This window comes from Ovis aries, chromosome 12, assembly GCF_016772045.2.
Source record: "Ovis aries strain OAR_USU_Benz2616 breed Rambouillet chromosome 12, ARS-UI_Ramb_v3.0, whole genome shotgun sequence".
Taxonomy (NCBI): Eukaryota; Metazoa; Chordata; class Mammalia; order Artiodactyla; family Bovidae; genus Ovis; species Ovis aries.
In genome coordinates, this window is record NC_056065.1 from 68,655,338 (window position 1) to 68,670,686 (window position 15,349).

The 15,349-nt window shown below is 45.7% G+C and overlaps 1 protein-coding gene across 4 annotated transcripts in view; it reads left to right on the top strand.

The window, feature by feature from the left end:
- Nucleotides 1-15,349, top strand: part of PTPN14 (protein tyrosine phosphatase non-receptor type 14) — a 193,289-nt gene that overhangs the window by 150,537 nt on the left and 27,403 nt on the right. For all 4 annotated transcript variants that reach the window (XR_009595748.1, XM_060396203.1, XM_042229208.2 and 1 more), the window contains 5 exons: nucleotides 1,414-1,501; nucleotides 2,270-2,352; nucleotides 5,324-5,381; nucleotides 8,921-8,999; nucleotides 11,111-12,594. Coding sequence is in view for 3 of the 4 variants with exons in the window: in XM_060396203.1 (XP_060252186.1) it covers nucleotides 1,414-1,501; nucleotides 2,270-2,352; nucleotides 5,324-5,381; nucleotides 8,921-8,999; nucleotides 11,111-12,594 (1,792 nt within the window). In the remaining variant the exon portion in view is untranslated. The remainder of the gene's footprint in view (nucleotides 1-1,413; nucleotides 1,502-2,269; nucleotides 2,353-5,323; nucleotides 5,382-8,920; nucleotides 9,000-11,110; nucleotides 12,595-15,349) is intronic.

A 15,349-nucleotide genomic window follows, 5' to 3' on the forward strand; every position in this document is an offset into this window, starting at 1 on the left:
GAAAGTGGATAAGGGTAATTCCTCCCCTTTGACCTGAATTGCCTCATCTCCAAAGTGGGAAACTTGTCTACCTTGAGAGCTGATAAAAGAACTGACCTTTATACGGATAGGAGGCAACATCATTACTTTTCATTATTTCAGCAAGATCTGGCGTATGGTCTATTCCAGATGTACTCGGCCCATGGAATACAGAGATAAAGCAAGCAGAATCTCTGCCCAAGGCGCGAGACCTATATCTGAGTTTGGTTTAGTTAGGAATCTGATCACAGACATAAACCACTGTAATACAATGTGGTGACTGATAAAGGACTACACCCAGCTTTTTCCTGGCATGTAGGTGGTTGGGAATGAGGAAAGGCTGCCTGGAGAAGGTGGCCGCTTCTGAGTCTTAAAGGAATCACGCAGGCGGAGATGGGAGTGCAATGAGCAAACGCAGGATGGAAAGGGACTTCCATGGCAGTCCAGCGGTTAAGACTCTGAACTTCTACTACAGGGGGTGTGAGTCGGAGCCATGGTTGTGGGACTAAGATCCCTCATTCTGCCACAACGTGGTCAAAAAAAATTCTTTTTAAGTTAAAAAAAAAAAGCAGAATGGAGAGGAAAAGGCAATGGACAGGGAATTATAGGTTGGGGAGCAGACTGAAGGGCAGGTAGTGTAAGAGATGATTAGAAACTGGCTCTAAATAGAATGAGAAGCAGGAACTTTACCTTCCCTTGTCTGGTGGTTCTCTCTGTGTATCTCATTTTAGGTCAGATCTCCATGAGGAAAGGGAAGGAAATTTGTCTCTGTGTGTGTTTAGATCACAAAAATGTAGGCACACTGAACATTCCCTCAGCAATTTTTCTAAGTGGCATAATCAAATCTGTAGTGTACACTGCAACACAGAATCTCCGTGAATTCTTCAGCCTAGGTTCCTAAAAATACATAATTTATTATTATTATTTTGCTGTCCTCTGTGACTTGTGGGGTCTTAGTTCCCAACCAGGGGTGATCCAGGGCACACAGCAGTGAAAGGCTGAACTCCTAATCATTGGACCTCCTGGGAACTCCGCACATGACTTTTAAATGACCTGCTCTCCCAACATTGAAAATGGGGTTCAGGGGAAAGACTTTGTTCGTCCGGAAATATGAAAAACTAGGCAGCAGAAATCTCTTGCATATTTTTCTCCTAGCTCATAAGGGAAAGTGTACTTTATCAAACAACAACGTTGAGATGGTGTGTAGCTATTTAAGTAGATGAATATTGCCTTTTATTTCCATTTCTGCTTTGAAGGAAGAAACGTTTAGCTTTTAAAAATACAGCTAAACCATAATTTGTAAAGTGAGGCTCAGTAATAGCAGATGACCCTCCTGTGGTGTCATAAATGTCTGGAAAGTCTTTGGGCAAACACTGTGGGATTTCTTCTGTGCAGGTGGAATGACATGGGAAACATCACCCACAACAAGTCGACTATCCTGGTGGAACTCGTCAACAAAGAGGAGACCGCCCTCTTTCACACGGTAAACAAAACAGACAATGAAGGCATGATCCTGCAGGCAGCTTGCGGCCTGACTTCTCAGCTCCTAATGTGCTTTCCTTGGTCTCCACGTCATGAGAGAATGAATAGTCTATCAGACCCATAACTTCCCATTACGTGCCCAGTGCTGCCATCGCTCATTTCCAAGGGGTGTTGGTGACCTGATGCTCACGATGCCAGGGTTCCAAGCTGAGTTTCACTCCAGGCTCTGCGTTCCTCCACCGGCCTTATTTGTGCTGGATTGCAATGTCTGGCATGCCCTTCACTAGTCAGCTCTGATGATATGGCGTGGTATTTTCTTTCATTGGCTTATTTGGATTTTCTTTGCCATCACAGCCCAAGGCTGATCTGAAGCAAACTGGTGATTGCCTTGAGTGCCTCCTTGGGAACCAAGGCAGTTCACACACCTCTCTGCCTCGAACTAAATGATGCTAGATATCCATCCCACACTCTGCCTCGATTCATTTACTGATTTGCAGAGCACTTGGTTTGGCATGATGTAAAGACACGCCAGATCACCAGTGTAACTCATGGACATAAGGGATTCTCTAGCAGGCAGTATCATCTAACATCCTTGGGTAGGCTTCATCAACATGACCGCCGCTGAATTTCAGCATGTTGGTTTGTGGCTCAGGCGGCTATTTTGTGCCTGACGTGAAGGGAGGAAGGGACGTGTCCCTGACGAGAGGAATAGTAATAAAATGCATATACAAACAAATGTTTATTTTTTCACCATTTCTTCTTTTCCAAGGAGGATATCGAAAATGCCAAGTACATATCTCGACTGTTTGCTACGCGGCACAAATTTTACAAGCAAAACAAAATCTGCACCGAGTAAGTAAACATTTCATCCACCTGCTCCCTGGATGGCTCGTTCCAGCTTAAATTCTTATGCTTTCGGAATGTTGTAGATCACCTTTTCGGCTCACTCTTTTGCCTCATTCCTCGTAGAAGCTAAAGGGGCAAGCTGGAGCCAGGCGGGAGGGAAAGAGCTTTAATGATGAAGACCGTCTGGTATCGCCTATATGCCTAGGGGGAAAATAATTTGCAAATTGACTGTGAATGCTTGACTTCCTGGACGGAGTGGCCAACATCAGTGCCTTTCCAACCTCCGCCATGAGTTTGGAGGAGCCGAGCGGTTCCCAATTTGCCAGGGCGCCCCTTCGTGTCAGATGTAGTGTGTGTTCAGAAGCATGTAGCAGAGTGATGAGCCAACTTGAAAGAGAAGAAGCTGCTGTCATCCTCAGCCCCGTGGCACTCACACAGTTGGCTAACCCTGCGTGTGCTTCTGGGTCAAGTCACCCGCCTGTAAATGAGAGGCCAGGGTAATTAGAGGAAGACTTGGAAGACACTAATAGATGTCACAAATCCATGTGTGTGTTTTCAATTTAATTTGGAAATGGGGATGATAAAGAGAGTCTGATGAGAGAACTTAACCGTGACCTGACCTTGGATAGAGTGTGTCTGGCTCATGCTATCGTTGAATTTCCTCTGGTTGCCTTCAAAAGACATTCCTCAGCAGAGTACCTCAGCAGTTGGGGCGCCCAAGGTGCTTAATTTTGTTTCAAAGAACTTCAGGGATGTAAATGCAAGAGAAGAACTGCTTTCCTGCTTCCCCAGTGGACACAGCCAAGAGTGAAAACGCTGTCCTAGAGCAGATCCTGCTGTAGAAGGCACCGCTTTAAACGTGGAGGATCAGGTCCTGGCTAATTTTTTTCCCTACGTGATGGAGACTCTTCTAAGCCAGTCTCTGCCACTGGTCACTCTTGGAGTCTGAAAGTATATTTGATAGTACAATCAGTCAGCCCTCTCTATCTGTGGTTTCACATCCGTGGAGTCAACCAACTGTGGATCAAAATATTTTTTAAAAATTCCAGAAAGTTCCAAAAAGCAAAGCTTGAATTTCCTTTGTACTGGCAGCTGTTTACATTATATTAAGTATTATGAGTAGCCTGGGATGATTTAAAGTATGTGGGAGGATGTGCATTGGTTATATGCAAATCCTATGCCATTTTACACAAAAGCATAGGTGGATTTTGGTATCAGAGGGGGTCCTGGAACCACTCCTCCTTGGATATCGAGGATGACTCTATCAGGTCTGCAAACAGAGTTTGCAAAAGGAAACAGAAGAGCACTGACTCAGGAGCAGCAATTTAAACAGCCGTGTCTGTGTTATGAAAGCACACGTGCCTACACATGCTCTCGAGCGCACACACACACAAACCCCATTCTTGTGCACACGTGCACACACACACATACCATTCTTTTGCCCATGTGCATACACACACCCCCCATTCTTTTGCACACACACACACCCCATTCTTTTGCGTATACACACCATTCCTTTGCATGCTCACACACACACACACACCATTCTTTCGAACAGATTCCCTATAGGTCACATCTTTGCAATTTTCTGCTACTGCCTTTTATTTGTTGAGATGTCTTTGAGTGAACAAGAATTCTAGAGTTGACTTCCTTCCGTAGGGTGGGTTTAAGAAGAAAACTGTTTTGAGGAGTAAATATCACTGTAGTCTTCTTGTTCAACCATATCTTAGCAAGTGGCTTTATTATAAAACTTTCTGAGTATTTGTATTTCTTTTGTGTCCTTTTCTTCTTATACAAGTGAGCATCACCTATTAGACTGAAAATTAAGGAAACTCTGTCCTCCTTCGTACTTCTGTAATAACCATTCCTTTCTTCTTCCTAACCAGGTGTGGGAGGTTCCTATTCTCATATCTGATGAAAACTGGGACTCTCTAAAAACACCCTCATCCCCGACATAGACAGTAAACTCTGTATGCAGTTTCAGAGTCTCACCGTGGGCTACGTGAAGGCTTGGGATAGCTCTCTGGAGTTTATGAAATCAGCATCATCTGAGCAGTATCCTTCTCCAGAGGTCTCTGTTCTCTGACCTCTAAAAGATGGTCATTGATTTTTATTTCCCTTGTAATTCATCTTTAGAAAGAAGCCTCATTCTTTTCATATTACTTTGTAAAACATTATAAAATATCATTTATTTCAAACATTTTGCAAATAAAACAAGAGGAAAAAAGGAAATTAAAATTGTCTTGGCTTCACCAACCAGATATAGAAAATGTTTTTGTTTTACCATAGTTCTTATTTATTTGATATGTAGGTCGGCTGGATCTTCTTTGCTGCCCTCAGGCTTGCTCTACCTGCGGCAACTGGGGGCTGCTTGTCATTGCCGCGCACACGCTTCTGTTGTGGCGGCTCCTCTTTTTGCAGAGCACAGGCTCCAGGTGCGCAGGCTTCCGTAGCCGTGGCCCAAGGGCTCCAAAGCGAGGGCTCCAAAGCCAGGGCTCCGTAGCTGTGGCCCAAGGGTTCCAAAGCCAGGGCTCCGTAGCTCTGGCCTGAGGGCTCCAAAGCCAGGGCTCCAAAGCCAGGGCTCCGTAGCTCTGGCCTGAGGGCTCCAAAGCCAGGGCTCTGTAGCTGTGGCCCGAGGGCTCCAAAGCCAGGGCTCTGTAGCTCTGGCCTGAGGGCTCCAAAGCCAGGGCTCCGTAGCTCTGGCTTGAGGGCTCCAAAGCCAGGGCTCCGTAGCTGTGGTGTGCTAGCTTTGTTGCTTCTCGGCATGTGGAATCTTCCTGGACCAGGGATTGAACTTGTGTCTCCTGCACTGGGAGGCAGGTTCTTATTCACTGTACCACCAGGGAAGTCCCTGTTCTACTGTAATTCTTAACCCATTTTGTCTGCTTTCCCCTCTTCTCCCTCTCTCATCTATCAGCTCATCTTATACATGGTAAATAAGAATAACCATCCTCATTTTTTTCAACTTTTCATATAGACAATCCAATTCTCCACCCCCTATCAGACGCCAGCCCACCTGGAGCCGGTCCTCCCTGGTATGTATGACATCTTCAGTTATCAAGTTCTCTGACTGCTGGGATGCACATGTCCTTCTGTGGTTAATTTTGAGGGGAGGGGTGGCCAGGGCATCATGACCAGGTGGAGTCTGGTGAGAATGCAGCAGGACATCAGTCTGCTCTGCAGGTGGGGTGTGCACACCCATGGCTCATCACTTCTCTAAATGTGACCCCAGGGTCACCCCTGGGAGTCTTATTCCAGGCCGACGAGGTCTTAGGCCTTCAGCATGCAGCTTACTGTGTGTGGGTTTTTTTTTTTCCCCACTTGCTTTATCACTGGTCCTGATTTTTGCACATTTAGACATGTCATCAGTTATAATCTCTGCAAATTCTTTTGTATTCACTGCCATAGACAGTTTAATAAACTAGTCAGAAAATGACTACTTGAAGGGAATATTGAAGGAGTCTAGTTGATGCTCTCAGGTAGAATATTTAGTGGGGAAGAAAATTAAGGTTAGTTCATTTTCTAATTTTAAGGTCAACAGAATTTGAGTTGAGGTACTTTTCTACCTACTGTTAGCCTTTAAAAAAAAAACGCACAAAAAACTGCTCTCCTCATATGAATAAGGAAGCAACTCATGTGAATAAGGAAATAACTTATTCTAGGTTATTATTTATTTTACACAAAATCAGAATAAACACATGACCTTTAAATGTCTGTAGGTGAAGAGTTCCTTTGAATTGATGGGAGAATAAAATTTTTCTTTATACATGATATATATCCTATAGGACATCTTTAACCTGTCATTTAAAAGGAACTGTTTAAGGAATTTTTTTTTTTTTTCCTGGAAAATGCGTTCACATGAATTCTTAGAATTCTAGAGCTTGGACATCTTATCATCACATAATAATTCCTGAGAACCCATGTAAATACAATTAATTCTCTGTGTCAATGCACGATCTCTCACAGAAAGTCCTTGGAGATGTAATGAGTTGCTTTGGGCTTCTCCCCTGAAGCAGCAACGGATTTCCTCCTGGCACTGTTTTCTTTAGTCTTCTCGTTTGTTGATATTATTTCCCTTTTCCCTTCCTTAGAGTCCACAGGTCTTTACTAGTGAGATAAATGTTCACTTGTGTCCATGAAAAGCCAGGGGAAGCAGAGTGTTTCAGGGCTATCTTGTGATTTGATCGTATCCTGATTATCTGGAGAAGATGCAGAGGCTTTCCTGTTTCATTCGGACGCAGATAATCTGCAGGAAGCCAGGTTCCTGGCTTCTCCCTTTCCTCTGCCCTTTAGGATTAAACCGTGTCAGCAAGCGTTCCTTGGGATGAGTGAGAGTAAAGCCAGATAACGTTGTCGCCTTTGGGTTTCCTAGCTGATAACCAGGGTTCCGGGCGCTTGTTTTTCTCTTGCTCCTCTGGCTCCTATATTGTGGCATCTAATTTGCCGTTGTCTTAGCAGATCTGGAAAGAAACAGAATAATACACTGAAATATATAAAGAGATAGAACAAATAATACAATCCTGAAATGGTATTTGGAAGATTGCTATTATTACTTCTCACTTGTATTGCTGATACACTTATGTCGGTTCATAAACAGCTACTTACTTGTAGGGTTTTTCTTTTCAAAAAAATTAAAGCAAGAGAAGGCAGGATGAGCCAACTTTGCCTTGCTGTGTATTTCTGTTCTCTTGTATGAATCCTTCCCCACTGGCTTTTTTTGTTTGTTTGTTTTATATTTTTTTGTTGACTTGAAAACTGGCTATCCAGTCATGGAAAAAATTGAGTTGAATTAGGTGTTACCAAAAAGAGGAAAAATATTTTTATTTATTTATTTACTTTATTTATTTTATTTTATTTATTTTTTAAATTTTAAAATCTTTAATTCTTACATGCATTCCCAAACATGAACCCCCCTCCCACCTCCCTCCCCATAACATCTCTCTGGGTCATCCCCATGCACCAGCCCCAAGCATGCTGTATCCAGGAAAAATATTTTTAAACTGCTCGTCAAAAACCAGCCAAAGAGAGATTTGGGAATGTTTAGAAGAACTGATACCCTTAACTACTGTATTAAATTGGTTTCAATTTTTATTTCTTCTCCTCTGATTCTCCCTAATTTTTGGATTTCTGGTCATTATATCTTCTTTATGTGCTCTTTTGATACATAAACATTATTTGCAGAAAAGGAAATAGTAGATGAGTATCAACCCAGCTTCATACTGCCAAGTGTTCTTCAGTCTAGGGATACTGAGAAAGTGTGACCCCTGCTGGCTTTGTATGGTTTTTTGGCTTGATCTCAACTTCTGTCCCAAAGCAGTAATATTTAAACCAATGTGTATAAGACAAATTGAAAGATAATCAAATAGAAATGTAAGAGACCATCCGGTTTGGTGGTTTACAAGCTTAAAGTTTATTTTTTTTTAGCATTACAACTCTTTCTTCAAACACATTTTTACTTGCTGCTGCTGTTGCTAAGTCGCTTCAGTCGTGTCCGACTCTGTATGACCCCAGAGACGGCAGCCCACCAGGCTCCCCCGTCCCTGGGATTCTCCAGGCAAGAACACTGAAGTGGGTTGCCATTTCCTTCTCCAGTGCATGAAAGTGAAAAGTGAAAGAGAAGTCACTCAGTTGTGTCCTCCATTTTTACTTGGAACCCCAATATCTAAATAAAATGGATAATGTTCGAAGGAGAAGACTGATTTGATTGACAGGAAGCTGAGACCTACTGAGATTAAATGACTTCCTCTAGACCACATTAGCAACTAATTATATTTCCTTTGTTGGCTCCCCAAATGGCAAAACTGTCTAAGCATTTTGGTGTTTTCTCTAAGAGTTCTACCCTCCTCTGCAACACGCAGTTATTCAGATTGAGTGTAAATGGCCATGTTTGAGTCTTATGGCAATGAGTCTTCACTGAAAGGGGAGATGATTGCGCTTGCAAGGTTCTCTGCAAGACCTTTCCACATTTGGTTCTGCAATGGGGGAGGGTCAGTAAGTGATCTTGGGAATTGCAGACTTACTGTTATGGGTCCTCATTTCAGATTATATACGTTTGCAAGTGGGCCCAGCTTAACACTCCCCCACCCCTATTAGAGGTTGTTGTGGCAATGGAACTCGGGCCACAGGTACAGCTATGCCGATAGATAGAAGCTTGTGGCTTTAGGAGGTACCCAGTTTTGAATAGAAGGAAACAGGCTTCCCCTTGACTCTCATTATGTTTTAGGTGGAACATAATAATATGCATGTTCTGAGTTATTCCTTTGAAAAATGGCAGTGGGAACTTTGCAAGGGTGTTAGAAAATAGGCTATAATGAAATACCTTCATGCCGATTGCAGCCTCTTTCTCACCTTGAACCAGCATCCCCATTCCCCGCTTTGTGTGTCTCCAGTCCAAGGCTTGGTGATGAGATGAGGGTGCAGATGCTCAGAAGAGGGTGGGCTAAGGGAGGAGGGCAGAGAATCCCTTGCACATCTCCTTGCAGGGATGAGGAGTGGGGCCCGTCGTGTGCTTGGGCTGGCACTCGTGAGTGTTTCGGTACGGGACCTCCCACGTGTGCTGTGTTCTCTGTTTCAGCCCCGGCAACAGCCCTACATCCTGCCTCCCATGCACGTCCAGTGTGGTGAACACTACTCGGAAACACACACTTCTCAAGGTAACGCTGGCTTGCTGCTGTCCCTTCTTAAGACCTGAATTTGAGTACTGGGGATCAGTGCTGAGATTATTTTGTTTTAGGTCACAGCGATACTTTTATTTTAACTTTGTCATGATCTGAATGGCAGCAGTTTGGGATTTGTGAGAGTCACGGAATACTATTTACCCCTGAGATGAAAACTTCCCCAGAATTGCATGCGGAAGGAGTTGGGGGAAGACAGAAGGCGAGTTCCTTTCTCTTCCTCCTCATCCTCAAAAGTGGGTTAGAGAAGAGAGTGACAGCTAAGCCCAGCGGAAGACTCTTCACTTTCCTTGCCAGGGTCAGAGAGCGTGTAACAGTCAGCCAGATTTTCATGGTGACAGAGAACACAGGCGTCCAGAATAATTGAAAGAAACACACACATAGTCTTCAGCCCCTCATTTTAGCTCTCATTTGCCACCTCTCCCCCAGTCTCTTTCTCAGTGAACTCGTTAAGCTCTTTAGTTCCTTGTCCCTCTAAACACTGCCCTGCAAAATGTATGGGAAAAAAAAAACCCATTTCAATAATGGTCTAGCGATGAGCATTTATAGAGCAATTCTTTTCCTTAAGCACTGTTCTAAGTACTTGCACTTCATTGTCTCATTTCATCCTCAAAATAAATGAAGGAGATAGGTACTGTTGATGTCGTTATTTCCATTTGCTGTAGAAACTGGGATACAGAAAGGGTATTGGAGGAGCTTGGATATGAAAATCAGTGTCTTAACTCTGGAGCCGGTGCTCCGTGATCATTTCGGTAACTGCATCTTAGAAAACGAATGGGATTAAACACTGGATGTTGACAGTGGGGTAAAGGATAATTCATTTCTGGGTTATTGTATGCTGGCTCTTGTACTGTCAAAGTGCAAGCCTGGAAACTAAGATCATCAAGATAATGTAATTTAATAAAACACGACTGTTTATGAGCAGACCAGCAAAAGTTACCCTGCTTCTATGGGAAGGCACCAAACCCCATTAGAGGTGGATAAATGCAGTGTTCTCTCTCTCTAGTTTTCCTTGCCTCTATCATTTCATTTTGTCTGTGTTCCCACCTCTCCTCTTTAGGCAGCCGAGTATTTTCAGCCACCTTTTCTGTTTTTTAACCTTCTCTGCCTTTGAATTCCTCTACTCTGCTCATGCTTAAATCTATAGTGTACAAACGAATATATTTTGCCCACAGAAAAATGTGTTTATAAGAGCTTGCCTCCCGAGGGTGTATGTCTGTGTGTGTGTGTGTGTGTGTGTGTGTGTGTGTGTGTGTGTGTGTGTGTGTGTGTGTTAAAGGAACACTGGATGCACAGAATGGTCCTGACTTTAGAAATCTGCTTTCTATTCTCTTTGTTATTGCTGTTGTTCAGTCACTACGTCGTGTCTAACTCTTTGTGACCATAGACAGTAGCATGCCAGGCCTCCCTGTCTTTCACTGTCTTTTATCTCTTTAGGTACCTGTTTAAAGTATTAATAATTGTAATGTGAAATTGACCTTGGTGATGAAACCAAGTCTAGAGGCGGGTTTTAGACAGTGGCTAAAATTACACTCCTGAGTCTTATTTTGCCTTCCCCTGGTGATCATAATGAAGTAGCCATGTTTGCTGACATCTGACTTGGTTACTTGCCTTGTGTCTTGATTGATGCTTGGCAGTCCCTTAGATACAGGGAGTTTTTCCATTGCAGTCAGGAAGATCAGCTCCAAGAACTCAAAGTTCTTCACTTCCTGGCCCAAATATCCAGTTCTGTCATTAAGCCCTGCACAAGAGGGACTGGTCTTCCAGTGTGAGGACCGTTGTTGGTACCTGATTTAAAAACTCAGGCCAAATCAAGAACTTAACCCAGCTGACAACAGTTCCATATGTACCGAGCTTCATTTGTTTAGATTCACTTTTTTTTCATAGTGTGCTTTAAAATACCCTTTCAGTATGTTGGCATCTTGCCCAAGAAATTGCTGGTTTTTCCTATGGAATATGTGGGTGGAGACCTTGGGATTTCCCTTTTTATGACTTCTGTGAGTTAAAAATTACCCCCATGAGTGTGAGGACCAACTCGATGGAAGCAGGGTGGCGTGGAGGTTCATGGGCCTCTGTTTGCCTTCTTGCAGACAGCATCTTCCATGGGAATGAAGAAGCCTTGTATTGCAACTCACACAACAGCCTGGACTTGAGTTATTTAAATGGCACCGTCACCAACGGCGGCAGCGTGTGTAGCGTTCACAGTATCAACTCCCTCAGCTGCTCCCAAAGCTTCATCCAGGCTTCTCCCGTCTCCTCCAACCTCAGCATCCCTGGGAGTGACATCATGCGGGCGGACTACATCCCCAGCCACCGGCACAGTGCCATCATCGTACCATCCTACCGGCCCACGCCCGATTACGAGACAGTCATGCGGCAGATGAAGAGGGGTGTCGTGCACACGGACAGCCAGAGCCAGTCCCTGCGAAACCTCAACATCATCAACACCCACGCCTACAACCAGCCGGAGGACCTGGTGTACAGCCAGCCCGAGATGCGGGAGAGGCACCCCTACACGATCCCCTACGGGCCCCAGGGGGGCTACGCGAACAAACTGGTCAGCCCGTCGGACCAGCTCAACCCCACGAATCCCACGGTGCCGAGCAAGCCGGGGGGGCCCAGCGCCATCTCACATACGGTGAGTACGCCGGAGCTGGCCAACATGCAGCTGCAGGGCGCCCATGGCTACAACGCGGCCCACGTACTCAAAAACTATCTCTTCCGGCCACCGCCCCCCTACCCACGGCCCCGGCCGGCCACCAGCACACCGGACCTCGCCAGCCACCGCCACAAGTACGTCAGCGGCAGCAGCCCCGACCTGGTGACCCGCAAGGTTCAGCTGTCCGTGAAGACCTTCCAGGAGGACAGCTCTCCAGTGGTGCACCAGTCCCTCCAGGAGGTGAGCGAGCCCCTCACGGCCACCAAGCACCATGGTGCGGTGCACAAGCGTCACAGCCTGGAGGCGATGAGCAGCATGGTGAGGGGCATGCAAGCCATGACCCTGAAGTCGCTCAACATCCCCACGGCCCGCCGCAACACCCTGCGGGAGCCGGGGCCTCCCGAGGAGGGCCCCAGCAGCCACGAGGTCCCCCAGCTCCCCCAGTACCACCACAAGAAGACTCTCTCGGATGCCACCATGCTGATCCACAGCAGCGAGAGCGAGGAGGAGGAGGAGGAGGCTCCCGACCCGGTGCCCCAGATCCCCGTGCTCCGGGAGAAGGTGGAGTACAGCACCCAGCTACAGGCCGCCTTGGCCCGGATTCCAAACAAGCCCCCACCCGAGTACCCCGGGCCCCGGAAAAGCGTGAGCAACGGGGCGCTGCGGCAGGACCAGGCGTGCCTGCCTTCTGCTGTGGCCCGGGCCAGGCTGCTGCGGCACGGGCCCGCCAAGGCCATCAGCGTCTCCCGGGCTGACCAGCTGGCGGTCAACGGGGCCTCTCTCGGGCCATCCATCTCGGAGCCCGACCTGACGAGCGTGAAGGAGCGGGTCAAGAAAGAGCCTGTCAAGGAGAGGCCTGTGTCTGAAATGTTCTCCCTGGAGGACAGCATTATAGAGAGAGAGATGATGATTCGGGTAAGTGGCCACTTCTCCCGGGGGCACCTTTGAAGGGACAGTTAAAGGGGCTGGTCCCCCCCGACCCCCACCCCGGAGCACCCTCTCTGCTCCTTTTTGGTGATTCAGACACACCTCCCTCCTCTGGGCACAGAAGAAAGCGTGAGGCTTATCAGGGAATATGGGAGGATTTAAACGTGATAGAATTTAAAAGTCACTTGCTTTTAAACAGGTAGGGTTTCGTTTCACAAAACTTTGCCTTTTGCTCCTTCCATTCTCATCCGTGGCTTCTCATAGGCCTGCGTGGGGCAGAGTGCTATGACAAAGTTAGGATCTTACAGGTACGTGATATTGAGATCAGTGTCTAAGCCAGCATGTTGGTGTATATATTCAGGGTCAGATTTCCCATTGCCTGAGCTGCCAGGAGCTCACCTTCCTCCATCTCCTGGCATTTTGGTTTTCTCCGGGGAAAGCAGTTCTTCCCCAGTTAGATTTTAAAAGAGCAGGCCTCCCTTCCAAGCACAGCTTTCTGTGTAGATCTGGATGTCAGGATTGCTCATCAGTGTTGACCTTGGTATGTCCAGTTTCAGTTTCAGATCTTCTTTCAGTAGATGGTCAGCACAAATCTATGAAAAATTACAATAAACTCAGAAGCGTGCGGTTGAGCTTGAATTCACCAATGAGCTTACTCTATCAAGAACTCACACAGGCATCTTCATACACTCACGCACACACGTGTAACATTTGACAATGCCCAATATTAGACATAAGTCACTCTTCTTCAGTATGTTTCCTCTGGAAGGTTAGTTATGTTGCTGGAGCAAAAGTATGCAGTAACAGTTGGACATTTAGAGCAACAAAGTGAATTACATCTTACTAATGAGAAAACTGCTGGACTATAGTTGCTACTTTACAAAATGTTTTATAATACCATTGCTGTTTGTCCTGGAGATGTTCACTCCCTTAAAAAAGAAAATCCTTTCATTATAACTACTCAAACCCAGATTGACTTCTCTGCATGTACCACATCTGGGTCATAAGGTAGCCAGCGCTTATTTTAGGAACTCCAGCACAGTTGTAACTTACATTTTGCTTTGAGGGAATTCATCAAACGTTCTTCATGTATAAGTCTCCCCAGTTCTGCAGTGGGAATCAACTTGTAAAGAATAGTAAAGAGCCAAAGTTTTAAGAAAGCCAAGTCACTAGGCTTAGGAATCTAATCCATAGCAATGTTCCAGCTTGAGACAAACCTCAAGAACATTCTCAGCCTCACGGTCTTAGCCATCCATGGAGTATTGCTAGGAATTTGGTACAGGCATAAGTTTTTCCACTTTTCGCAAACCTGGAGGGAAGTTGTGAAAGACGTGCTTGTGCCTGTGGCAAATAAAACCGTTTGGCTTGGGGATGGAATGAAGTGCGGGGTGGGTGCCTGGGGGAGAACTTTCCATGTTTGGGAAAAGTAGTCATCGGTAGAAAGGGAGTTTCAGCACTTCTGGGCCGGCCCCTTTCACACAACTCAGTGTCAAGAGCTCATCAGCCCAACCATTTGGCCTTGTTATTTCCCCTGCTGACTGGCTGTTTATTGCCACCTACATGATTGCCTAGCCTCACTATGGTCATATTCATCCTCTTGTTACCTGTATTAAACAAAAGCCTGTAGCTGATACTTAACGGCACTGATTCCTCATATAGAGCTTCATGCATTATCACAGAGCAAAAACAAAGCCTTTCTTCACTGTTTATCCACATGTCCTCCCATCCCATCCATTGGGTAATAGTGAATAGCTGATTTTACCTCTTAACTAGTTCAGTAACGTTGTTACCCTGGCCCTATGTCATTTTCCCTTATTTTTTTTCAAGTGTACCTTTTTTAAAAAATTTTTTGTTTTTTGGCCATGCCACAGAGCTTGTGGGATCTTAGTCCTTGACCAGGAATCGAACCCATGCCCCTCACATTTTAAGCACAAAGTCTTAGCTACTGGACTGCTAGGGAAATCCCTTCCCTGGTTTTTCCCCAAATCCTACATACTCATGAGCTCAAGGGCAGCCACCCTTGGTGGTTGTCCCGACCTCAGAGGAAGACTTGGAGGGTCTTCAGTGAGCCAGGCAAGATGGTGGCCTGCCCCTGACACTGGAGCTTGGGGTGGGTCTCCATTGTCTTTCTGAAGAAACTCACCCCAGTGACCTCCCCACATCTCGGATGCCTTACTCTGGTGCCCATCATGGTAGCTTTTGCCTGGCTTGTTAGGCATAGCTAAGAGAAGGCTGTCAAGGCCTTCCTAGGATGAGAAAATGTCACCAAATAGGAACTGGAAGCAGACAGCTATGGTGAGAATTTGCCCTGCAGGCAACCCTCTCTCCCTTTCTGGAGTGGCTTGTCCCTTGATGGATAGTTCAGGCCTGTGGTGTGGATAGCACACTCCGCACGGCTCCTGCTGCTGCTTTGAAGACATTCCACTGTCTGTGGTTCCCTAACCCCCAGGCAGGTACGGGGGAGAGAAGAGGCCAAAGCAGATCTTTGAATTCATTATTTTTTTTGTCTCTGGTAATAAGCTCATAGGATAAATGAGGAGGAGCTAAGAGAAATAGTTTATCATTGGGGTTTCAGTGTTGCCTGGGTAGTAATCCTTTCCCAAGAAAGACAAGTAAGTTACTTTTTGCTGTGGGTCCAGTTGGGGTCACCTTATGGTGCAGGTGAGAAGGAAGCAGAAGGACTGTCAGAAGGATCTGAGGACCATTAAAAAAAAAAAAATCATTGCTGTCTCAAAATTTTGCG